General features: G+C 36.1%; 1 protein-coding gene across 4 annotated transcripts in view; it reads left to right on the top strand.

Annotated features, from left to right (window-relative positions):
- Positions 1 to 25,881, top strand: part of LOC127429082 (protein phosphatase 3 catalytic subunit alpha-like) — a 62,114-nt gene that overhangs the window by 28,043 nt on the left and 8,190 nt on the right. For all 4 annotated transcript variants that reach the window (XM_051677882.1, XM_051677873.1, XM_051677894.1 and 1 more), the window contains exons 4-12: positions 29 to 140; positions 11,532 to 11,677; positions 11,987 to 12,126; positions 15,202 to 15,279; positions 16,162 to 16,256; positions 16,968 to 17,093; positions 17,598 to 17,675; positions 20,824 to 20,908; positions 21,755 to 21,852. In XM_051677882.1, coding sequence (XP_051533842.1) covers positions 29 to 140; positions 11,532 to 11,677; positions 11,987 to 12,126; positions 15,202 to 15,279; positions 16,162 to 16,256; positions 16,968 to 17,093; positions 17,598 to 17,675; positions 20,824 to 20,908; positions 21,755 to 21,852 — 958 coding nt within the window. The remainder of the gene's footprint in view (positions 1 to 28; positions 141 to 11,531; positions 11,678 to 11,986; positions 12,127 to 15,201; positions 15,280 to 16,161; positions 16,257 to 16,967; positions 17,094 to 17,597; positions 17,676 to 20,823; positions 20,909 to 21,754; positions 21,853 to 25,881) is intronic.

Raw genomic sequence — 25,881 nt, 5'->3', positions numbered from 1 at the left:
TATAAGTGTTATCTCTCTTTTTCTTTAGTGTGTGCTGTTCCTGTGGACACTGAAGATCAACCACCCAAACACTCTCTTCCTCCTCAGAGGCAATCATGAGTGTCGGCACCTCACAGAATACTTCACCTTTAAACAGGAATGTGAGTGCTGTGAGAATGAAACATCTTTAACTGAGAGATAAGTGATGTGTTTGCTCAAATGCAGCAGCATTTTTCACTATTTGATGATTGAAAAGCTGCATTTTCAGCCAGTTGTCACCAGCTTTTCATTTACCCTGAAAACAGAAATACATTACTTGCATTTAAGTTTCAAAGTTGGTTTCCCTTCTTAGAGTGGACTCCATATAAAAACATGTAATTATTCATCACAAATCTCTGATTCCTTTTACTACTTTGCCTATGGTACCATCACTTCAATGTGGATTTGTTGGAGTTAGAGGGACAGTATGGTATTTTTCTTTTGTGAGGCCTCATTACCTTGTTTTAAGCAAAATGTCACACTAATGATACTCCTGCAAATGGTTACATAACAAGCATCCCCCACACCTCGCTGTTATTTGGGACAACAGTGTAGCCAAATGTAAATGATATAAAATCTGCCATAAAAAAAAAAAAAAAAACATTTTGATTGACTGCTAATCTGAGTATTGTAGAGGATGTTTTCCTATCAGTGTCTGTGATGGTTATGCCCATGATTTAGGACTAGTCATTTCATTAATGATCGCTCAATGCATCGGTACAGCATATATTCACCTGACCGACTTAATCATTTTCAACACAACTAAAGAGTGCATTTCATACTGTAGCTCTTAAAGACCTTAGTCAGAGTAAACTGCATTTTTAAACTGCATTTTAAACTGCAACTTTATATTTATTTATTCCACAAATTTCCAGTGGACAACAAACTCTGCAAAACATGAGTAGTGAAAATTGGACGTGACTTTAAAGGAATATTCCAGGTTCAATACAAGTTAAGCTCAATCGACAGCATTTGTGGCATAATGTTATTACCACAAAAAATAATTTCAACTCGTCCGTCCTTTTCTTTACAAAAAAAGCAAAAATTGAAGTTACAGTGAGGCACTTACAATGGAAGTGAATGGGGCCGATTTCTGGAGGGTTTAAAGGCAAAAATGTGAAGCTTATAATTTGATAAAAGCTCTTACATTAATTTTTCTCTTAAAACTCATGTAGTATTTGAGCTATGAAGTTGTTTAAAATGTAATTTTTACTGTAATTTAATGGCAAGTAAGTTGTAATAACTTTTGGCTATAACTTTACACAGAAAAGGTTAGAAAGTGATTTTATCACACTAAAATCATGTTAACACACATATTGTTTATGTCTTGTTGTGGTTATACTTTTGAAACAGTGAGTATTTAAACGGTTACGGATTGGCCCCATTCACTTCCATTGAAAATGCCTCACTGTAACCCAGATTTTTGCTTCATTTAAAGGGATAGTTAACCCAAAAATAAAAATTCTTTTATCATTTACTCACCCTCATGCCATCCCAGATGTGTATGACTTTCTTCTTTTTGAAAGAATTTCTCAGCTCTGTAGGTCCATTCAATGCAAGTGAATGGTGGCCAGAACTTTGAAGGTCTAAAAAACATATAAAGGCAGCATAAAAGTAATCTATAAGACTCCAGTGGTTAAATCCATATCTCCAGAAGTGATATGATAGGTGTGGGTGAAAACAGATAAATATTAGTTGAATACTCGAGTATTCGTTCTGCAGTAATTATTCAAAAAGTAAAAATACTATTCGAATTTCACAAAGTTTTGCTTTGCTGGCCATATATACAGTGAGATGCATGTTAAATCCTGAACACACAAATTAAAACTGGCAGTTATAACAGAATGCACAGGGTGGCGCTGTTGAGTGTGGAGACAAGTTGATCACATTTGATGAGCAAACCATTCTGTCAGTACGTTTAGATGGACACCAAAATGCGGGTTATTGCGAGAATGTTCCTTACTGCGAGAAAGCTGGGTTCCTGTTTAAATGTACTGTATAAACGGTGTACTCTTTACTCCCGTATATGTGCAGCTCGTCAGAAAGCAGCGTCCCTGTAACAACCTAATCCCCGCGATGCTTATGTAAACAACAAACATGGCATCCGAGAAAGACTATGCTAGCTTGTTTTTCTCAACAAAAACATGACATGAGATACAATATAAACATAACTATTATATGTTGAGTGTTTATATTCGTCCTGTACGTTAATTGCGTCAGTCTACTTTATTAGCGTTTTCTTTTTCTTCGCTTTGCGTGAGCTTAAACGCTTTCATTCTACACTTTTTTTTTTGTTTTCACGCATTTCTTGTTTAAATGTTTTTAACAAAAAAGGACATAATATAAGCTTGTTTTGGATATAATTAGAAGCTTGTTTTTTTATTTTTTTTTAAATGGTAAAACCTTGATGACTAAAAATTTCTTTCTTTTTTATTAATTACCTTCATTTAAATAATAGAATATTCGAGTATTTGTTTTTTATGAGCTTAAATATTCAAATACCAAATTATTGATGAATGCCCATCCCTACTTTTTACTATAAATTCTCCTCCCTGCCCAGTAGGTGGCGATATGCACAAATAATGCAAATCACCAAAAACAAAAGAAGAAAAATGTGGAAGTGAAAGAGGAGATTTATAGAAAAAAGGACTTAAATATTGATCAGTTTGTCACCCACACCTATCATATCGCTTCTGAAGATATAGATTTAACCACTGGAGTCTTATGGATTACTTTAATGCTGCCTTTATGTGCTTTTTGGACCTTCAAAGTTCTGGCCACCATTCACTTGCATTGTATGGACCTAGAGAGCTGAGATATTCTTTCTAAAAAGAAGAAAGTCATACACATCTGGGATGGTGTAAGTGATGAGAGAATTTTCATTTTTGGGTGAACTATTCCTTTAAAGAAAAGGAGGGGCAAATCAAAATACATTTTTGTGTTAATCAATACTATGCCACAAATGCTGTAGATTGAGCTTAACTTGTATTGAACCCGGAATATTCCTTAAAAGGTATAGTTCACCCAAAAAATATAAATGTACTCACCCTCAGGTTGTTCCAAATCTGTCATCTTTCTTTCTTCCGTGCAACACAAAAGGAGATGTTAGGCAAAATGACATTCTGAGTGACCCTTAACTTTCATTGCATGGAAATAAAGATGCAATGAAAGTAAATGGTGACTGAGACTCACATACTGCCTAACATCTCTTTTTGTGTTCCACAGAAGAAAGTAAGTTAAACAGGTTTGAAACAACATGAGGGTGAGTAATTGATAGCAGTATTTCCCTTTTTAATGTATTTTCAACATATTTAACAGATTAGAATATTCCCACTGCTGTGAGAGGTAGTCCGTGAAGAGGTGCTGTCTTTGTTTACGGGCTTCACATGCTCTGTTTTCAGCAAACAGCACTTTATCCCTGTAAGAGAATAGGCTAGCAGACAGCTTTATTGGAGTAAGGTTTGCAGAGCTGAATGTCTACTGCCAGAAAGTGTCCAGGTGCGAGTTATTAGTATGCTGGACAGTGAAGTGGCTAGGGCTCATCTGGCTCACAAAGAGACAAACCTGATGAGCCTTCGTACACTAGACACAGCATTACCTCTCCTAATTTATGATAGTGTCTTTTCATTGTGAAGCCTCATTACCATTCTTTTACATTCATTTATTTAAAACCTAATTAAATGCAGTATGACCAGCCAAGATCTGAAACAGAGACACAAGAAGCTGTTTAGCTTCTTTTCAGGCTTGGGTTTATTCACGCTCTACTTGTTTACAAATACAAAAAAATATCTGTTATTCATCGAGTTATTTCTACACTGGGATTTCTTCTCTCGCTGTCAGATGTGGTTTAACACTCTACAGTGTAAATCAAGGTTTAGCCAGGCACACATACTGTATGTCAGGAGGTTATTACAGGACTTTAAGCCAACACTTTGAGATCACACAACCTACCTGGACTTATTTTGATCTGTTGACACCTGAAGTGTCCGTGTCCCTCTTCTATTTATGTCACAGTAGGAGTTGCCTTTTTTGGAAGACAATGTAAGATTAAACTTGTCTTTGTCTATCACATATTTGCTATTTTGCTAATGCTAGCTAGTTTATTATCCAGTGTTGGTAAGTTACAATTTTCTTTAATCCACTACAAGTTACTAATCACTTCTCTAAAATTGTAATCAGATTATTTTGCTGATTACTTCATGAAAATATAATCACATTACTAATGGCTTTTATTTACTTTGTAAAACACTTTTCACAGAATTTTTTTTTTCCTCATAATGAATTTCAAAATATTGTCTATATTTCCTTTTTATTTGTTATCGCAAGCAATTTCATACACTCGCATTTGTCGCACCTTATGTCATGAGCCTCATGTTTCTTCCTTTATAGGGCACTCGTTATAGGGCACATGCACTTCAACTGTCACAGAAATGCAAACAGATGAATATATATACATAATTTATGTTTAAATGTTTTCAATATAAATAATATTATTTTAGAAATATGTGAAACCCAAAAAAATGTACTTGAAAGTAATTAACTTTATTGAAGAATTTAAAATGCAATGTGTTACACAAATTTTTGACTAAATACATTTATATTACAGTAGCTTATTACTTTGTAATCAAGTTACATTTAATACTGGTAATATCTTTGTTAGTTTGTTGACGTTAGCGAATGTAATCTTTGTTATATAAATAATTTATATTAGTGTGTATGTGTGTATATATATATATATATATATATATATATATATATACTGTATATTAGAGCTGTCAGAATTAACGTGTTAACACATGCAATTAATTTTAAATGTTTAACACATTCATTTTTCTTAATTGCGATTAACACATTTATCGTTACTACAGCATAAACACTGGTGTGAAGGGCTGAACCTTTGTAATGTGTCCGCCCGGTGTCATTACACTGACGCACACACCACGTCAGAGCCCTCCTACCAAGGAGCATATGTGGCGGTCCCATAGACTTTCTATGGGCAGAACTGTCTTAATATGCCAAAGTTGACCGTTACACTCTCTCCTATGATAGAGCTGTGAAGGTTATCTCCTTAAATAAAAGAGTCTCTGACAGTGCTTCCCTGTCAGTAATAAAATTATGGAGAAATGAGTTCTTAGTGCTATTTGATGTTCAAAAGAAGCCCAGATGGGACTTGTGACAGAAATCAAGTATTTTTCAGCCTATGCAAGGTGCATGGTGAGTTCAAAGCGCCGCTTGATGCTGGTGCCGCCGCCCTGATGCGAATCATGAATGCAGCTTCACGATTGCTGTAGGAAAGCAGATAGCCACAGTCCATTGCAATGAATATGCAACCTATGTGGGTACTAGTTCTTTCAATTAGTCAAACTCCCACTTAGACTTCAGGAAATATTTGATGTGACTTGAATTGGTGATATTTTAGTGCATTTCTATGTTTATATTGTGGAAGGCTTTGTTTGGAAAATGTTAAAGCATTATATTGCTACATATTGTTTTTTTTTTTTTTTTTCTTCCTAAGATGGAAATAAATACATTTGATAAAGAAAAGAAGTGTATATAGTGTCAAATTTAAGCATTTTCAAAATCTGCGATTAACTTTAAAAAAAATGATAATATTAATTGCGATTTAAAATTTGTGATCGACTGACAGCACTAATATATTTAGTGGTGGCCAAAAATATTGGCACCCTTGGCAAATATGAGCAAAGAAGGCTGTTAAAAAAAAATCTGCATTGTTTATCCTTTTGATCTTTCATTCACAGAAATCACAAAAATCGAAACTTTAATTGAAGTAAAACAATTGAAACGGGAAATATCTCATTATTAAATATTTTTCTCCAAAAAGCATTGGCCATAATTATTAGCACCCTTTTATTCAATACTTTTTGCAACCTCCCTTTGCCAGGATAACAGCTCTGAGTCTTCTCTTATAATGCCTAATGAGTAGCGGTGTAACGGTACACAGAAATCATGATTTGGTATGTACCTCGGTTTTGGGGTCACAGTTCGATACGAGTTCGGTACAACAGGAAAAAGCAACAAATCCCAAATGCTATGTTTCTTTTAATTTATTTTGAACAGACAGTAGTGCAAATTACAGTTTGTTCCACCTAGTGGCATTTAGTCCCCCCTGAGGTAGTTGGTACAGTACAGCCTCCTTTAGTGTATTAAGCACTAAACAGTAAACAGAATGCACTCTTGCAAAGGTCATATTTTTTTGTAGGGCTGATAAAAAACAAAAGGTTTTTGGTCACAATCAGCTACAAAACTGAAAAGCATTTCTTTTGTTATAAAAGTACAAAATAAATAGAATAATGAAAAATAAAACTTGTGCATTAGGAGGAGTGTTACAGTTTGTTCCACTTAAACTATATATTGTTTGTGTATATGCCAATTGCCTGGGTAATGACTTTGGCCCTGTCTGCTCTCACATCTAGAGGCTGTTTAAAAGTTGCAGGGATAACTTTTTCTTCCTAGCTCCGGTGATTGGCACATCTGGGTGATGTCGTCTGATATGTGTTAGCATGTTGGATGTATTTTCAGTGCGGTAAAGTTTTATATTTGACATTCATTTGACATTCATGCATTTCCAAGTTGGTTTGGCTTGAAAATGTTATAGGCACGGAGAGTTTAATGGGTATTGTCGCGAATGTCAAATAAAAACGATCTTTACTGCACTAGTATTTCCACTCCTGCTTTACAACACTGACACACCGTCCTCGTCCTATCTACCACTCGCACTCCACTGCTGCCGTAGTTCACTGGGAACCCAAAACTTTCCCACACTGCTGATTTAAAACAAGCAGGCGGGTCTTCGAGCTCTTGCGTGTTATCTGAACTTGCCATTCTTGTTATGGGTTGGTGCATAGATGGTGTCTTCTTCTTCTGCTCTTTTTCCTGTTGTGGTGGTTAGCAAAAATTATTGCATTACTGCACGTGCCCCCTTCTGGTTTGGAGTGTGGATCGCCTGTGACCAACTCAGATGTCTGACTGCATGCACCGAACCGTGACGTCAGTAACGTGACGGTTCGGGATGAATACATGTACCATTACACCCCTACTAATGAGGTTTGAGAACACCTGGCAAGAGATCTGAGACCATTCCTCCATGCAGAATCTCTACAGATCCTTCAAATTTAGAGGTCCATGTTGGTGGACTCTCCTCTTCAGTTCACCCCACAAATTATCTATGGGGTTCAGGTCAGGGGACTGGGATAGCCATGGCAGAACCTTGATTTTGTGGTCAGTGAACCATTTTTGTGTTGATTTTGATGTTTGTTTTGGATCATTGTCTTGCTGGATGATCCAACCAGGGCTTTATGGCAGAGGCAGCCAGGTTTTCATTTTTTATCTGTTGGTATGTGATAGAGTCTGTGATGCCATGTATTCAAACAAGATGTCCAAGACCTCTGGCAGAAAAACAGCCCCACAACATTAAAGATCCAGCACCACATTTAACCGTGGGCATTGGGTACTACTTCATCTCTGTGTGCACCAAACTCATCTCTGGTGTTTGTTGCCAAAAAGCTCTTTTATTTGTTTCATCTGACCAGAGAACCCAGTCGCATTTGAAGTTCCAGTAGTGTCTGGCAAACTGAAGACGCTTGAGTTTGTTGTTCGATGAGAGCAGAGGCTTTTTTTCTTGTAACCCTCCCAAACAACTTGTGGTGATGTAGGTGATGTCTGATATATATATATATATATATATATATATTTTTTTTTTAGACTTTCTGACCCCAAGACCCAATTTATGCAATTCTCCAGCTGTGATCCTTGGAGATTCTTTGGCCACTTGAACCATCCTCCTCATTGTGCGTGGAGACAGTATAGACACACGTCCTTTTCCAGGCTGATTCTTAAGATCTCCAATTGATTGGAACTTGTTAATTATTACCCTGATGGTGAAAATGGGCATTTTCAATGCTTTGGCTATTTTCTTATAGCCACTTCCCATTTTGTGAAGCTCAGCAACCTTTTGCCGCACATCAGAACTATATTCTTTAGTCTAACCCACTGTGAGTGATGATTAAGGGGCTGTGTCTCGTTTGGAAGGCTGCGTCCTCCGGAGGTCGCATTTGTCGGCCACATACGTCATCGAGGCTGTCTCGTTTCAGAAAAGCAAGTAGGACACTTTGAATGCAGCCTTCGATTGTGACCTTCTTTCATGGGAATTCGGAGGATGCATGAGGTGTATCCTTCGTGGGCACACACAACCCACAATTCTTTGCTTCAACGGAAATGTCTATAAAAAATTACATCAATTTGCCCGTAAATATGACGTTCAAACGCAAGTAATGTTAATTCCCAAGTTGAAGTACCTCAGTAGATGGGTGCAGAGTATATAATATGTATAATTATATATATAATTGAAATAAAGTATTAGACTAAAACTACACCTGTAAATTCTATTTTCTTTTCTCTTTACATCATTATAACTCTCCTAAAATGTACCTCATACGTTCCCTTCCAAAGGGAATTTGTTACCTTCTCACTCAAAGCACTCGCGCTTGTTAAAGGGTGGCGTGCTGTCATAGCAACCATGTTACGTTCCGTTTCTGTTTGTCCTACGAAGGCCATCTCGTTTAAATGAGGCTTGTTTAAAGGAGGACACTCTGTATACTGCAGCCTTCAAAGGATGCGTCGTACCTAGCATGCAGCCTTCCAAACGAGACATAGCCCTTGTCTGTGCAAAGTTATATCCAATATTTCTCATATCATGTCATAACCATGTGAAGTCCATAAACCCTACTAATTTTGCATGATACACACAAGGATATAAGAAAGGGGCTGTTTATGATTATTTTGCCTTAATTTCACAGTATGGCTGCAACTAGAAAGGAATTGTTTACATGGAGAAAAATCCTCCTACAGGAGTTATGTTGGTTATGCATAACCAGAAATTCATCCAGGAACAGTAGTTCAACTGCTAAAAGAAAGAGGAATGCAGTGAGAAAGTAATGCAGGCCGGGAGCAAACCTGCGCAACACACTTCCTCTACCGCTGCTCCATTGCTCCAACGCTAATGTATTATCTTTGCTAGTGTGCTAGCAGTAGCTAATGTAGTATATTTGCATCTTGGTTGACTCTAAACTGTATTTAAATTAAGGCTTTTTGAAGGTCTGATTAAATCCATGATTTTGGTTTTGTATGGGTCAGTGGTAGTCCATTGTGCTTGAAATGGAGACTGTTTGCTAATAAGCTTGTTACAATAGCGTTGAGGCTGTTGCACTCTGCATAACAAAGGCGGATGTGGTTTCATGGTAGAACATTCCGTGGAAGCCCAAGTGCTCTCCATGAGACCTTGTTCACAGAGCGAATGTCTAATTCAGTTTGGTGAATAACCCAGCTGCATTTAGTGGAAAAGTAGACAAGACTAATGAGACTACTTCAGTCCAGATACTGAAGTATTAATAAGCTTAATCAGCAGCTGAATTAAGTATTCGCATAGCACTAATTAGCCTCATTTAAATTTAATTGAATAGTCCCCTGCTGCTTTTGTGTCTGCTAGTGGCATGTTTTGTCACTTTAGGTGTAGTTATTACTGTCTTAGGTTTAGTGTTACAGGTCGGATAGACCTAGTATTCACCGTTGTACTTTAAGAGACAGACCGCACAGAAAGGGAATATATTTACTCCAGAATTACAGTGTACACATGGATTTGTGCCTTTTCATGCAGAAATCATGATTCATCAATTTTTTTCTACATTTATGATCAAATATAGAGCTAATTCAAACCACATGCAAAAATCACAGACTCCTGTTAGCCTTAGAAACATGGAGGGCTCTGTTTTCGTGAGTGTGCAAAGCGCAGCGCTACATGCTACGACGGTGCGTGACATCTTATCCAAGTTTCATGAGACCGCTAATTAAAGTGCAAGTGGCCATGGGAGGGAGTTTTTGCGCTACCGTGGGTGTAGGCATGCAAACTGTGGGTGTATTTTATGTTAATGAAGCTGTGTAAAGTGCAATTTCCCATTTCCCTGAGAAATATGTCATTTTGCCAAGACATTTCAATACCACCTCTTATCTCAGTGCAAATTCAGTTCCTGCATTTGCACTTTGGAGATTCCACCAGCAGGTGGTAATAAAGTTCATGTCCAAATTCTGAAACAGAACATCAAATAATGTCCCTGACAATCCCTGTTGAAGCTGTTTGTTGAAACAAAAAGTTATGAAATTTGTGTTAAACTTTGAAGTCATGGTTTATTTTTTCAATTATTATTATTATTATGTTTATATGTATTATTATTGTTATATATTTACAATTCTATTTATGAATTAGCCTACTAGTAATTTTCCACCTGATGTTGAGAGTGATTTTTATGTTACTACAAAATTGGATTTGGTATGATTTTTTTTTTTTTTTTTACCACTTCGTTATTTTGATTATATTTTAATTTCATTTGAAGTGTAATTTGAATTTAGAAATATTTTTGGTGACATTTTTTTGTGGTTCAATAAATGAATTTAATTTTTCAAAATCAAAATCGACCGGAAGAAGTGAAGTGCATGCCGATACAATCTATGTTAATACTAGCCATGATTTGTGTGTCAGTAGATGAAAAAGATTATTAATACTTAAATTGTTAATAATTTGGCGGAGCGTACATCCAAATTCTGACGAGAATCATATTTTCCATGCGTATAAAAGGAGCGTGTCACTGTCACAGAAGTATGCATGACATTCATCAAGGATGCAGTTAATGCACAAAAGAACAGAATTTTCAATTCTTCTAATTCATTGCATACAGTCAGTTTACACTACCAACTTCTTATGAATGTGCTGTCTTTGTTTATATCGCTGGTGCTTGAAAGGGAATGGACTATATAGTAGGATTCAGATGGTGGAATAACCAGAGAAGAACCTCAGAATTAAATTGCATTTGACCCATCCCATTTGCACGTTGCCCGGGCGATTTCGCCAAACCTACTTGTGCCTAGACTTAGTGCATACTTGCACGAAAATACCAAGCTTCATGGCCATGCGAAAATTTAGTGTGAAAACACAATTATTAGTGAATGAGACCCATTATCTGTGATCATTTGCCATGTCTAAAACAATATGTAGATGGGGAGCTGTCACGAAATCACCCAGGCACATAGTCATAACAAAGGTTATGTGATTAGATTAGATAAATGTCTTCTACTGCATTTCTTTCATCAATTGTTTGCCCAAATGCCAAGGTCAGCTTTTGATAAATACATTGCTGGATGAGTAGTATACTACCGATATAAGAAAGAATAGAGGATGACGTGTACGTCTTTTGTTGCTGAAAGGTATGTGTTAATGATGTTTATGCACATCATTCATCTATAAACTCTGCTATAGTAAAGTCATACTGCCGGAAAGATGGTATTTCGTGAAATGAACCCAACACAATGCAGCTCAATGAATCCTCACTGGCAGTGATTAATCTTCATTGAGGGACGGAGAGATGGGCCTGTCTGAAGTTGTCTTGCCTTCAATGCTGCAACGTCTGCTACAGTCCTGCTTGTCTGTCTGTGTTCCCCCACAGGTAAAATAAAGTATTCAGAAAGAGTTTATGATGCATGTATGGAGGCCTTTGACTGCTTGCCACTTGCAGCTCTTCTGAACCAGCAGTTCCTCTGCGTACACGGTGGCCTCTCACCAGAAATCAACTGTTTAGATGACATTAGGAAAGTAAGCATATGTTCATGTACTCTTTCTCCTTAAAGCTCATGTCTTTAATTTGAATACAAAAATGTTAATAACTGTGTTTACATGCTTAAAATATTATGACATTAATCAGAATTAAGTCTTATTCTGATTATATGATCTTGGGAATTTGGTCTATGCTGATTACATGAACAGTATACAGGAATATTCTAATAGCTGTGGAGCATGTAGAAGTCTTTTTTAGAATTAAGTCTAAACCAGAATATGGACCTTAATAGGAAAATATTGTGCATACCTTTGTCTCTGTCTCTGTTTCTACTCTGTATTGTGCAGTTAGACAGGTTTAAGGAGCCCCCGGCATTTGGGCCAATGTGTGATTTGATCTGGGCTGATCCAGGGGAAGACTACGGCAGTGAGAAGACAGCAGAGCACTTTAACCACAACTCAGTCAGAGGCTGCTCTTATTTCTTCAGGTACTAAGAGAAGAGCTTTTTTTTCATTTGGTTAGATGTTTGACTGTATGTCCCTACATACATGTGCTACTACAGTGCACATATTGCATATGGAGAGGGCTGCGTTCATATAGAAAAAAAATAAAACTTTTCTAAAACTTGTTTCTTTTTAAAGTCTATATTGAGTCTTTATTGAAAATTTGGGATTCAAAATCTAGGAAAACCACTTTATTTTACAGTATGTGTACATTCCTGGTACATTTATGGTAATTATGTTTAACCTACAGACAATTGTGTAGTAAAAAGAGGTACTTACCTGAAGTGCAGAGGTGGGTAGTAATGTGCTAAATTTACTCCGTTACATTTACTTGAGTAACTTTTTGGTGGGTACTTTTCACTCTTACTCAAGTACATTTCTGATGAAAAATGGGTACTTTTAGTTCGTTACAATGGGTAACGTTCCAGTCGTTTTATTACTGGTTTTAATTTAATAAGTGTTAATAAATGCGTAATTTATTTAGATTTTTTAATGGGACTCTTATGCTGTCACCTGAGTTGCATTCAACACTACAGCAGAAAAACAAACATTTCTTCACTCCACACAATGCCTTCATTTTACACCAAGACAAGGATATATTTCATGATTAAAATTGCAGCTCCAACTTAAGAAAACACAGTGAGGTAAATTTTAGAGATTGTGACAAAATAGGCTTTTTTGTGTCATGGTGATGCTCATTCATTTTCAGCGTGAATCTATAACTATGGGCTCTTATGACCTCAGTTTAAATTTTTATATCAGCGCTGCAACATATTAGTGCCTGCTGTATAAATCCTTGTAAACATTCGCGTTAAGTGCAAATGTTTTGCCCTGCCTATTGCGATTGTGAGCATTTCTGCACATGCAAGGTTGCCGCATGCACAGTGTTTGACAGATGCGGGCGGCTTTGTCTTATGGACAACACGCTTCCAAACACAGAGATAAGCTGCAATTTACCCTTAGTGTACAGAACTAATTATCTAAATTTGTTCGACACTGACAGTGCTGGAATTACATTGAACTAAATTCACGCAGGACGTAAAAAGCTGTGAAATAATGACAGAAAGCATGAATAAAGCATGATCTTGCTTCAGTGTATAATTAAACTTTATATATAATTTGGGACTGTGTGACATTGTTCATGTTTTTCACCGTAATAATTACTAGAAAAAGGTTTCCATACTTCTCTTCTAATTGACAGATTCGTCCAAATCTGAGAAGCATCCTTAAAGTGATAGTTCAGCCTTTAATATTATATAATCATTTCCCCACCCTCATGTTCTTCCAACCCCGTGAAACATTCTGTATTCTGTGGAACCGAAAAGATGTTAGACAGAATGTTAGGGACTGACAGTCTCAGTCACCATTCCCTTTCAAAATATGGAGGGGGAAAAAAACATGCAGTGAAAGGAAATGATGATTAAGGTTAGCATTCTGTCTAACATCTCCTTTAAGGTATAATTAAAATGGAAAATTCTCACATCATTTACTCACCCTCATGCGTGTTTTGTTTTTTTATTCTGCTGAACACAAAGATTTTTAGAAGAATATCTCAGCTCTGTTGGTTCATAGAATGCAAGTGAATGGTGAACAAAACTTTGAAGCTCAGAAAGCACATAAAGGCAGCATTAAAGGAATTCAAATGGCACTGGTTCAGTCTGTCTTCAGAAGGGATATAATTGTGGGTGAGAAACAGATCAATATTTAAATCCTTTTTTTTTTTTTTTTTTTTAACTAATAAATCTCCACTTTCAGATTCTTCTTGTGTTTTTAGTGATTCAATTATTTGTGCATATCGCAACCTACTGGGCAGGGAGGAGAATTAATAGTAAAAAATTACTTTATATAATATAAAGTTATAGATATTTATGTTTCTCACCCACACCTATCATATTGCTTCTGAAAATCACTGGAATCGTATGAGTTACTTTTATACTTTTTATTGTACTGAGGTTCATGCCATCTGTTGCAGGGCTCCCTGTTCTTCTATTCTATTTGCAAAAGTAATGTTTGGGAGTATAAAATGTATATTTCCTATTGACACACTAAAGCTGAAGATATAAATAACCATCTTAAGACAAATGTTTAAATAATGCACAGTAATGTTTCATATTAGTTACCATTTGCGAACACTTCAGGTAAGTACCTCTTGTTACTACACATTTGTCTGTAGGTACAACATATTTACCTATATGTACCAGACAAGTACACATACTGTAAAATAAACCTGATGTTTAAATTAGGTAAAAAGAATAATAAATATTTATGATTCTGCACCATTTCTATTTCACTAATCAAATAAGCAAATCTGTGGTATTGACCATGTTAACTCCTTTGTCCAAAAGGTCAGATACATGCTTTCATTGAAGTACACAAGATGCTCTTTGAAACATTCTCAAATCATGTTAAGATACATGTGGAGTCCATGCCAGCTTGAGTACATGCTGTCATTAAAGCAACAGTTACAGTACCAAAAAGATTTCTTCTAAAAATTTTCTGAAATTCATGTTTGCTTTTAATTTCAACTTTTCATTCAAATTGCTATGCTGATAATATAATTTGTAAACTGTGTTGCGTTAGAAAAATAAAAATTCACAAAAAGGACTGAGATTTTGAACCCCACTGTATAAAAGAGATGCCTCTTTTGACCTCACTTTTTGTACTAGCTCATAAAAATGAATAAATGTCATTCAGGCATTTGTGAACTGGAGTGGAAAGCCCATTTGATTTAGACTGACTCCTGTAAATAACCTGACTGGTGTCACCCAACTGGTTTCATTTGGGTGTATATTTTAGTGTGTTTATCCAATGTTTGCTTGTCCAGCTGGCATTAGATTGTACCACGCCATCTGAATGTTAACTAAGTGCAGGTGGTGGTCTAATTGCTGTGTTCATTCACTGTGTTGATGCAGGGTGGGCTTGAAGAGAGTCCCACAAGAAGCTTCCAGTACACTGGCCCATGCCTCAGTGATGGCCACAAAACCCCAACAAAATCTTCTAGAGTGGTTGAACTGAGACCCTCAATGTGGTCTAATAGTCTGTCTTTCTCTTGTTTACAGCTACGCAGCAGTCTGTGACTTTTTGACAAACAATAACTTGTTGTCAGTAATTAGAGCACATGAAGCACAAGATGCGGGGTAAGCATTTATTTTGCTCTTTCACAGTTTTTACATTTCAAGAAGGATTACTGTTAAAACGCATTCTCCTATCCCAGCTTAATATTCTGAGACTACTACAAGTGAAGCCCAAAGTATACTTCGGTTATACACGTTGCTGATCGCTCCACGCACAGCATGCATGACGCAAATGTCGTGATCAGCACAGTCTGTGTGGACTGTCTGTTTGCAGCCCAGATTTTCTCGACAGTCCTTGTCTGTGCGCATCGTTGGCGTGACTGTACTAAAATATCACAAAGCAGTCATAGTGTGCCTGGGTCGAATGCGTTCATATTCGCTCGAAGTCAAAAGAGTAAACTTTAAGAGACAACGCGGTCGACCAGGAGTGATCTAGTCTGGAACGCAGAAAAACGAAATATACCTGGGCCTTAAGCCATTTGTTGGTTAATCCCCTGAAAAGTGTAAACACTGTGGCTCTGGTGCTTTCAAAACAATGCTATGTTTGTTTGAGCCTCCTAACTAGCCCAACATCATTGGCTCAACCTATTGGTTTGGGATTGGAGTATCTGTTTAGCGACCAATGGAAGACAGAGGGAGTGTTCGGGCAACCTGTTTAAAAATAGTAAATATGACTGAAAACTGTCTGACTGCAACAGGCACATTACCTTAGCATGCTAGCTTTGCTGATTTGAGTTTTTGGTAGTTTTATGTACTGCTACCAATGTAGTCCCTCTAAAACTGTGAATCTGGGACATTGAATCATTACTAACTGATTTTGACAAATAATGCATTATCTGAAAATAACAGAGTGGACATTTTGTATTGATCCATCCAGTTGCCTTTTTGAAGGCTTTTCATAGACATGCTGAGCTAATATACAAGTGGAATGTGTTTCTTTTTCAGGTACAGGATGTATAGGAAAAGTCAGACAACAGGCTTCCCTTCATTAATAACCATTTTCTCAGCACCAAATTACCTAGATGTCTATAACAACAAAGGTATGTTAGCATCCTCTGGCATTATAAAAATCTTCACTATGGTGAATCAGTGCCAGAGTCAATGTCAAATTATCAGATTATTGTCTGTTTATGAGCCTTCTTGGCATCCTATGGGGTTGCTTTGCATTTTAGTAGTTGAACACTTCGTTTTGAATGTCAAAAATGGTTAATCTGCATGACCTTTAAAGCAATATTCCTTGTTCAATACAAGTTAAACTCAATTGACAGCATTTGTGTCATAATGTTGATTACCACAGAAATAAATTTTTACTTGTCCCTCTTTTTCTTTAAAAAAAAAGCAGAAATTGAGGTTACAGTGAGGCACTTACAATAGAAGTTAATGTGGCCAATCCATAAATGTTAAAATACTCACTGTTTCAAACGTATAGCCACAAGATGTAAAAAAATATGCATGTTAACATTATTTTAGTTTGATAAAATCGCACTCTAACCTTTTCTCTGTAAAGTTATATCCAATTTTACAACTTAATTTCCATGACGGTGTAACGCTGTAAACCTTAAAAACCTAAAACAACCATAAAAACGATGATTTAAACAAATTTACAAAAATACATTTTTAAAAGGAGGAACGAGTCAAAATAATTTTTGTAGTAATCAACATTATGTCCCAAATGCTGTGGATCAAACTTAACTTGTATTGAACCCGGAATATTTCTTTTAAATGTACCTGTCCCTTTGTTTGTCCTCCAGCTGCTGTATTGAAATATGAAAACAATGTCATGAACATTAGACAGTTCAACTGCTCTCCTCACCCGTACTGGTTACCCAACTTTATGGATGTGTTTACGTGGTCACTACCCTTTGTGGGTGAGAAAGGTGGGTGTTAAACCTCAGACCTGGAGTGGAGGTTGTGATTTTTAGGGACTGTGATGTAGCCAGCTGAAAAAAGAAATGGTTGCTAGTATTTGACAGGCCATGTGGAGGTGAAACAAGAATGACCTTGATGATGTGTATATGGTGCCTGCCTGTGTCTGCTCAGTAGGAAGAATGCAGAAAAACCCAAACCAGAAATGCCATAATTCATAGATTTGTGCCAGTGCGTGTTGAAGGACAACTTTTACAAAACAATCAACTTTTTGTAAGAATTTTAGACATTTTCTTAGGTTTACATTGCTGTATGCACCTTGATATCACAAACATCAGGTTTTGTCAAGTAATTTATAATGGTCATTTACAGAGCAGCTTTAGAAACAATGCACTACCATAAACACAAAGGACACATGATCATATAACTCATAAAGTGGTGTAAAGTATATGACTTGAGTGTTCTCACCAAAAGCATCAGATTTCAGATCTAACAAGGATGTTCTGTGTTCACAGTGACGGAGATGTTGGTGAACGTGCTAAACATCTGCTCTGATGATGAACTCATGTCAGAGGGTGATGACTTATGTGAAGGTAAGCATGTTCACATACATGTGTGTGAACTATTTTTTTCTTTGCTTTAAGGAAGTATAATATGCCTGGAGAGAGCTATCTGTCAGCATTCCTATTCATCTCACTAACAGTTGCTAAAAGTACACAACCTGGATGCTGCCATCTTTGTTTAATTTGACTTTTTTGAGCCAATAACCTAAGCCGTACCTGTAACCTGTCATGTGACTGATAACTCTGTATTAGAACTTTTATTTCACACTGTTAAGAACTACAAATAAAATCGATCACTGGTAAAACTGCAGTTTCTATTTTGTTTTCTAAAAATAATTTTTTCGTCATGGCTACTTTTGAATTGTCGTCAATGGAGAAACATGATTTTTGCCTGCATAATAGATAAATTATGCCATTTACCAACTGGGGCTAACTGCCAAAGATTACCAGCCAAACACAGACCCTTCTGTTTTGCACATTGTGATTGGTTAGAATTGGTAAAGTTGATACCTTATTGGTTGTTGCCTTTTTTGCTTTGTATATTTCCTCTGTTTAAATTCAGTGGCATCATTTAAAGCAGAGTGTGTGTGTGTATGTGTGTACAGGTTTGGGTGGTTTACAAGGAAATTTTCTTTAGGTTACAAACTGGTAATTACAAGGGTATTATGCTATAAATGTGGTTTATGAGGACATTTCTAGTGTCCTCATAATTCAAATTGCTTAAACATTCTAAACTATGTTTTTTTTTGAAAATGTAAAAATGCAGAATTTTTATATGAGGGTTTAGGGGATAGAATCTATAGTCCGTACAGTATAAAAATCATTATGTCTGTGGAGAGTTCTCATAAGGATAGCCGCACCAACATGTGTGTGTGTGTGTGTGTGTGTGTGTGTGTGTGTGTGTGTGTGTGTGTGTGTGTGTGTGTGTGTGTGTGTGTGTGTGTGTGTGTGTGTGTGTGTGTGAGTGACTGTCTGGTCATCATCAGAGTGTCCAACTTTCATTCTGGCAGGTCTGATGTCTGCCCATGCTGTCTCATGATACTCCCTGCTCTGACCTGCATAAACCACACGCAGGGATGCAGACTACTACCTTTCAGCTAAAGTCACCTTTTTTTAAGCTAATTTGCCCAAATTGTTTGGTAAAAATGTCTAAATTTTCCTTCTTAAAATCACTTGAAAGGGTTACTTTAAGCTTAAACACTTAAAAATCTTTAAATGCAACAATAAAGCTTTAAATACAACAAACAAATCAACTTAAAATATACAGTATATGTAGAACACCTGCTATGACTTTCTTACCCTTTTTACCTCATGTGTTTGCATCCCTGCACATGACAGTTAATCTAATACATAGACTATATAGGCTACTGCATAGATACTACTATGGTATCACTTTAAAGCAGGTTTCCAGTCATGAAAAATCTGGAAATATCAGGGAATTTAAAATTTGTGGGGTTTTTTTTAGGCTTGGTAAAGTCATGAAAATTATTGCAATTTAAATGTTATGGAAGTTTCAATGGTGAGTGTACAAGTTTCTAGGTATGCTGTTTTATAAAACATTTAATTGGTTAAAGGAATAGTTCACCCAAAAATGAACACAAATGAAGATTTTTAGAAGGATATATCAGCTCTGTTGGTCCATACAATGCAAGTGAATGGGTGCCAAATGTTGACATTCCATAAAGCACATACAGGCAGCATAAAAGTAATCCATATGACTCCAGTGGTTAAATCCATATCTTCAGAAGTGATATGATAGTTGTTAGTGAGAAACAGATAAATATTTAAGTCAATTTTTGCTAGAAATTCTTCTCCTTGCCCAGTAGGGGACAAATGTATGAACAATGTGAATCACCAAAAACACAAGAAGAATGTGAAAGTTAAAGTGGAGATTGACTGAGCAGGGAAGAGGACTTATAGTAAAAATGGATAAAATATTGATCTGTTTCTCACCCACACCTATCAGTTCACTTCTGAAGATATGGATTTAACCACTGAAGTCTTTGGATTACTTTTATGTGGACCAATGTGATTTTTGGAGCTTAACATTTTTGGCACCCATTCAGTTGCATTGTGTGGACCAAAAGAACAGATATTATTCTAAAAATCTTAATTTGTGTTCTGCTGAAAGAAGAAAGTCATACACATCCAGGATGGCATAAGGGTGAGTAAATGATGAGAACATTTTCATATTTGGGTGAACTATTCCTTTAAGTACAGTATTGTTCTTGTGTAGAGTTAAACTTGTTCATAAGTGATGTCATGTGATGTTCATAAGCCATAGTGATGTCCGATTTGTAAGCAAATCATTCTTTTGGGTCTGTTCTTTTTGATGAGAACCAATTCACAAATTAATCTGAATGATTCATAAGCAAATTGGTTTTATCATTTACTCACCCTTATGTCATCCCGGATGTGTATGATTTTCTTTCTTCAGCAGAACACAAACTAAGATTTTTAGATCTCAAATCTGTAGGTCCATACAGTGCAAGTGAATGGTGCTCAGAAATCTAAAGGTCCAAAAGCAGATAAAAGCAGCATAATAGTAATCCATACGACTCCAGTGGTTAAATCCATATCTTCTAAAGCAATGAGATTAGTGTGGGTGAGAAACGGCTCAATATTTAAGTCCTTTTTTACTATAAATCTCCACTTTCACATTCACATCGAAAGTCACATGTAGCACCGTTTAGTTTCACTTTCACATCTGAAGTCACCATTCACATGCATTGAAAGAATCAACAGAGCTGAGATATTCTTCTAAAAATCTCAGTTTGTGTTCACAGTCATACACATCTGGGATGGCATGAAAGATGAGAGAATTTTCATTTTTGGGTGAACTATCCCTTTAAATGTGAATTGTTTTAAAAAAAATAAAAATTCTTATCCAGTAATCACAAATGACTGTCATGGAACTTTTATGGAAATTCATGTCAAAAAGTGAACTCTGTTTAAGTCCAAATACACACAGTCAATAAAATTTTACATTGACATGAATGGCAGTCTTGCATCAGATTTTTAATAAATCCTTTCTGTTGGTGTGTGTGTGCCAAACCCTCAACAGAAACTCAATCTGATTCTCAGAATCTCAACATTTTCAATTTTTTTCTCAGCTGGTTCGTGGGTCAAAGGTCCTGTGGAATGACAGTGATGTGATGCTGTTTTTGTGTCGCCGCAGGTGGAACTCCAGCTGTCCGTAAGGAGGTGATCAGAAATAAGATCCGTGCCATTGGCAAAATGGCCAGAGTCTTCTCTGTCCTCAGGTCAGTCTGCCCCCAAATGCATTTAGATAGATGTTCACTGTTCTGCTTGGGAGGTAATTGCAATTATATATATATATATATATATATATATATATATATATATATATATATATATATATATAAATAAAAAAAAGACACAAATAGGGGTGAGCACTTTGACCAAAATATTATATAATGGTATAAGTCATTTTATATCACATTAATGATACATATCACAGGATAGTTACTTTTTTCCAGATTTTCAATGTTTTTTTATTTATATATTTAATAACCATATTAGTAACATTAGTAACAAGTTCTTCCTCATGCTGAGTTGTGTAGGACATGCCCCGCATTGTATTTTCGCAGTCATCCATGTTTCTTTATGCTCCCATGTTTAAATAACATAAAGCATGGATATATAGCTGCCACAGTATAAACAGTATTACAGTATTGACCATATGACACATTTCAACCGTTGCACGGTATATAGATTTAACTGCTTGTATACAGAGCAGGAAAAGCCTCAGAAAATAAAGTTTTGTTTTATATCACCACACACATACACACACACACACTTTCCTCCATTAGGAGTAATGAGCCAGCGTCAGTGAGTCATCTTGTGGAATAGCAGTCTAATTATATTAGACATTATTCCAGATGAACAATGTCATAGATAATAGAGGAACAGAGGACATCTTTAAGTCTTTTGTCTCTTGGTTTCCGAGCATTATTCAGATTAGGTTGGCTCTGCAGCAAAAGTTTCAAATTACCATATATTTCCTGTCACCCCCACCCCATGCTAATTTATTATCTGCTCTTTAGTACTTTGAATATCGCTTTGATACGGTTTGTGTTGTGCCTTAGGGAAGAGAGCGAGAGTGTACTGACACTCAAAGGGCTCACCCCAACTGGAACACTACCTCTAGGAGTGTTGTCTGGAGGCAAGCAGACCTTACAGAGTGGTAAGTGAGCATGTTTGTGGTTTGTCTTGATAGGTTAGTGCATGTGGGTTTGCTAATGTGTTTAAGGCCACTCACATCTGGATGCTCAAGCCATACTGGGTTATCACATGTGATGCAGTGTAAATGACCCAGCACTCAGAAAGAACCAGCACATGAGTTTTGGCATGCAAGCTGCCAATGATGTGATATATTTCTTTCCCTCATGCTGAAGTGCATCAGAGCTTATAGCAGCAGATATACACTACTGGTCAAAAGTTTTGAAACACTCATTCTTTATTATAATTTTTTTTTTTCTTTCACATTTTAGAATAATAGTAAAGTCATCAAAACTATGGAATAACATAAATGGAACTATGGGGATTATGTTGTGACTAAAAAAAATCCAAAATAAATCAAAACTTTGTTATATTTTAGCATCTTCAAAGTAGTCACCTAGTCTTGACATTTTCTCAACCAACTTCTTGAGGTATCACCCTGGGATGCTTTTTAAACAGTATTGAAGGAGTTCCCATCTATGTTGGGCACTTATTGGCTGCTTTTCTTTATTATTTGGTCCAAGTCATCAATTTCAAAAACTTTTTTTTTTTTTTATTATACAATTTTATAGTTTTATAATTAAATTAATATGGTGGCACAATTATATTTTTGTCTACAAAACTAATTTCAAACATTTAAGCATATGCCTTCAGATCAAAAGATTTTTAAGATCATGAGAAACATTTCAGTCAGGTGTTTCAAAAGTTTTGACCGGTATTGTAGATGAGGGTAGTGCTGTCCAACTCTATTGCATGAGCTTTTCTGAACTCCACCAGATTGTTAAATTCACTACTTTGGGACTTTACAGAGTTGAAATGAGTTAATTTCATGAGAACATGTCCAGTCACAAAATACATACATACACACACACACACACACACACATATACAGGTGCATCTCAATAAATTAGAATGTCGTGGAAAAGTTCATTTATTTCAGTAATTCAACTAAAATTGTGAAACTAGTGTATTAAATAAATTCAGTGCACACGGACTGAAGTAGTTTAAGTCTTTGATTCTTTTAATTGTGATGATTTTGGCTCACATTTAACAAAAACCCACCAATTCACTATCTCAAAAAATTAGAATATGGTGACATGCCAATCAGCTAATCAACTCAAAACACCTGCAAAGGTTTCCTGAGCCTTCAAAATGGTCTCTCAGTTTGGTTCACTAGGCTACACAATCATGGGGAAGACTGATCTGACAGTTGTCCAGAAGACAATCATTGACACCCTTCACAAGGAGGGTAAGCCACAAACATTCATTGCCAAAGAAGCTGGCTGTTCACAGAGTGCTGTATCCAAGAATGTTAACAGAAAGTTGAGTAGAAGGAAAAAGTGTGGAAGAAAAAGATGCACAACCAACTGAGAGAACCACAGCCTTATGAGGATTGTCAAGCAAAATCGATTCAAGAATTTGGGTGAACTTCACAAGGAATGGACTGAGGCTGGGGTCAAGGCATCAAGAGCCACCACACACAGACGTGTCAAGGAATTTGGCTACAGTTGTCGTATTCCTCTTGTTAAGCCACTCCTGAACCACAGACAATGTCAGAGGCGTCTTACCTGGGCTAAGGAGAAGAAGAACTGGACTGTTGCCCAGTGGTCCAAAGTCCTCTTTTCAGATGAGAGCAAGTTTTGTATTTCATTTGGAAACCAAGGTCCTAGAGTCTGGAGGAAGGATGGAGAAGCTCATAGCCCAAGTTGCTTGAAGTCCAGTGTTAAGTTTCCACAGTCTGTGATGATTTGGGGTGCAATGTCATCTGCTGGTGTTGGTCCATTGTGTTTTTTGAAAACCAAAGTCACTGCACCCATTTACCAAGAAATTTTGGAGCACTTCATGCTTCCTTCTGCTGACCAGCTTTTTAAAGATGCTGATTTCATTTTCCAGCAGGATTTGGCACCTGCCCACACTGCCAAAAGCACCAAAAGTTGGTTAAATGACCATGGTGTTGGTGTGCTTGACTGGCCAGCAAACTCACCAGACCTGAACCCCATAGAGAATCTGTGGGGTATTGTCAAGAGGAAAATGAGAAACAAGAGACCAAAAAATGCAGATGAGCTGAAGGCCACTGTCAAAGAAACCTGGGTTCCATACCACCTCAGCAGTGCCACAAACTGATCACCTCCATGCCACGCCGAATTGAGGCAGTAATTAAAGCAAAAGGAGCCCCTACCAAGTATTGAGTACATATACAGTAAATGAACATACTTTCCAGAAGTCCAACAATTCACTAAAAATGTTTTTTTTTTTTATTGGTCTTATGATGTATTCTAATTTTTTGAGATAGTGAATTGGTGGGTTTTTGTTAAATGTGAGCCAAAATCATCACAATTAAAAGAACCAAAGACTTAAACTACTTCAGTCTGTGTGCATTGAATTTATTTAATACACGAGTTTCACAATTTGAGTTGAATTACTGAAATAAATGAACTTTACCACGACATTCTAATTTATTGAGATGCACCTGTATGTATATATATATATATATATATATATATATATATATATATATATATATATATATATATATATATATTATTATATATATATATATATATATATATATATATATATATATATATATATATATATATAAATATATATATAATAATATTATTATTATTATTTTACTATACATTATTATTATTATTATTATTATTACATCACATTGCAGTACTAAGAGATGAATGGAGAGAAATTTGCATAATTGTCATGATAATTTTACAATGTAAAAAAAAAAACCATGAACTGTTTAATGTTTACACTCTTTATTTGCCAATGGGTTGTAAAAAGCCTATCTTGTAGGCTCATTTTTAGCCAAGTTATTCAGCAACCTGCCCTATAGAATGCTCTGAGTATGCTGTGAGCCAATCAGAGGGTTATTGTCATGAGAGCTGCATCAAGTCTTACTGGATTGACCAGTCCTCTTTGAGTGGGCAAAACTGTTTGCGAGGTGTCCAAGACCTGGCTAAAGGTCATTAAAGTCAATAGCGTAGAGAACTTTGAGCGAGTGTGGGGTGATTGAAACAGAAGAGGAATGGAGTGAGAAAGGGTAATCAGAGGGAGACAGTGGGTGGATGTCAGCATTTGAAGTACATATTGAAAACTAAGTGACCTTTAGAGACCAGCTTCATGTCTGTGTAGGTCGAGAATCAAGCCACCTAGACCTGAAGAACCAAGAGTAATATTATAGAAAATGTGAAGCTATTGGCCTGATCTTCAGGTATCTTCATCTACCCTATTTAATATCAAAATCTGCCTTCGCTGTGACCTTAGGACAATTGGACATTTCCAGCAATAAACATGCAATCAGCTGCTTATATTCACCAAACATTAAACAATATGCCACAAGAGGTTGTAATGCTTAACCTTGGAAAAATCACTGTAACACACAGACAGAAGTGGCTTATTGCTTTTGTAAAACGGTGGCAAAAACAGTATGAAAAAAAGATACCAATGTTCTATAAACAGTTAAATTAAATGTGTAATAATTGGGTGTTTCTTCAGGCACTTTAAGCACAGCGAACTTCAAGAAAGTAAAGTCTCCCTCATTTTTTTAAAAACTCTCACTAATTTTTTTTTTTTTAAACTTGTGTACTAACAATGTCCAGCAGTGTATGTACATGCACTATAGACAATTTATGTAATTTGTAATTTTATGTAATAAAAAAAGCAAATAAAAAATAAAAGAAAAAAATTCACAGCCTCTTAAAAAGTCTAATAAACTATTATGCTTGAATGTATTAGTTATAGTCTTATTGTGTCCTGTATGCAAAGTTCATATTTGGTTGAATGATCTGATATACACAGAAAGTGTTTGAAAGAGATAACGAAGAGAGAAAGTAAGATAAATAAATAAATAGATTATTTATTAATTAATTATTCTCAATTTATATAAAAAAGAGATTGTTATTATTAATATTACCCTCATCATCAGTTTACTGTTTGGATAAAGGGGAAAGAATAACACGAGGGAGTTGGTGGGGGA

This window comes from Myxocyprinus asiaticus, chromosome 3 (genome assembly GCF_019703515.2).
Source record: "Myxocyprinus asiaticus isolate MX2 ecotype Aquarium Trade chromosome 3, UBuf_Myxa_2, whole genome shotgun sequence".
NCBI lineage: Eukaryota > Metazoa > Chordata > Actinopteri > Cypriniformes > Catostomidae > Myxocyprinus > Myxocyprinus asiaticus.
The sequence above is the reverse complement of the archived record's forward strand: the minus strand, read 5'-3'. Positions and strand labels throughout refer to the sequence as shown.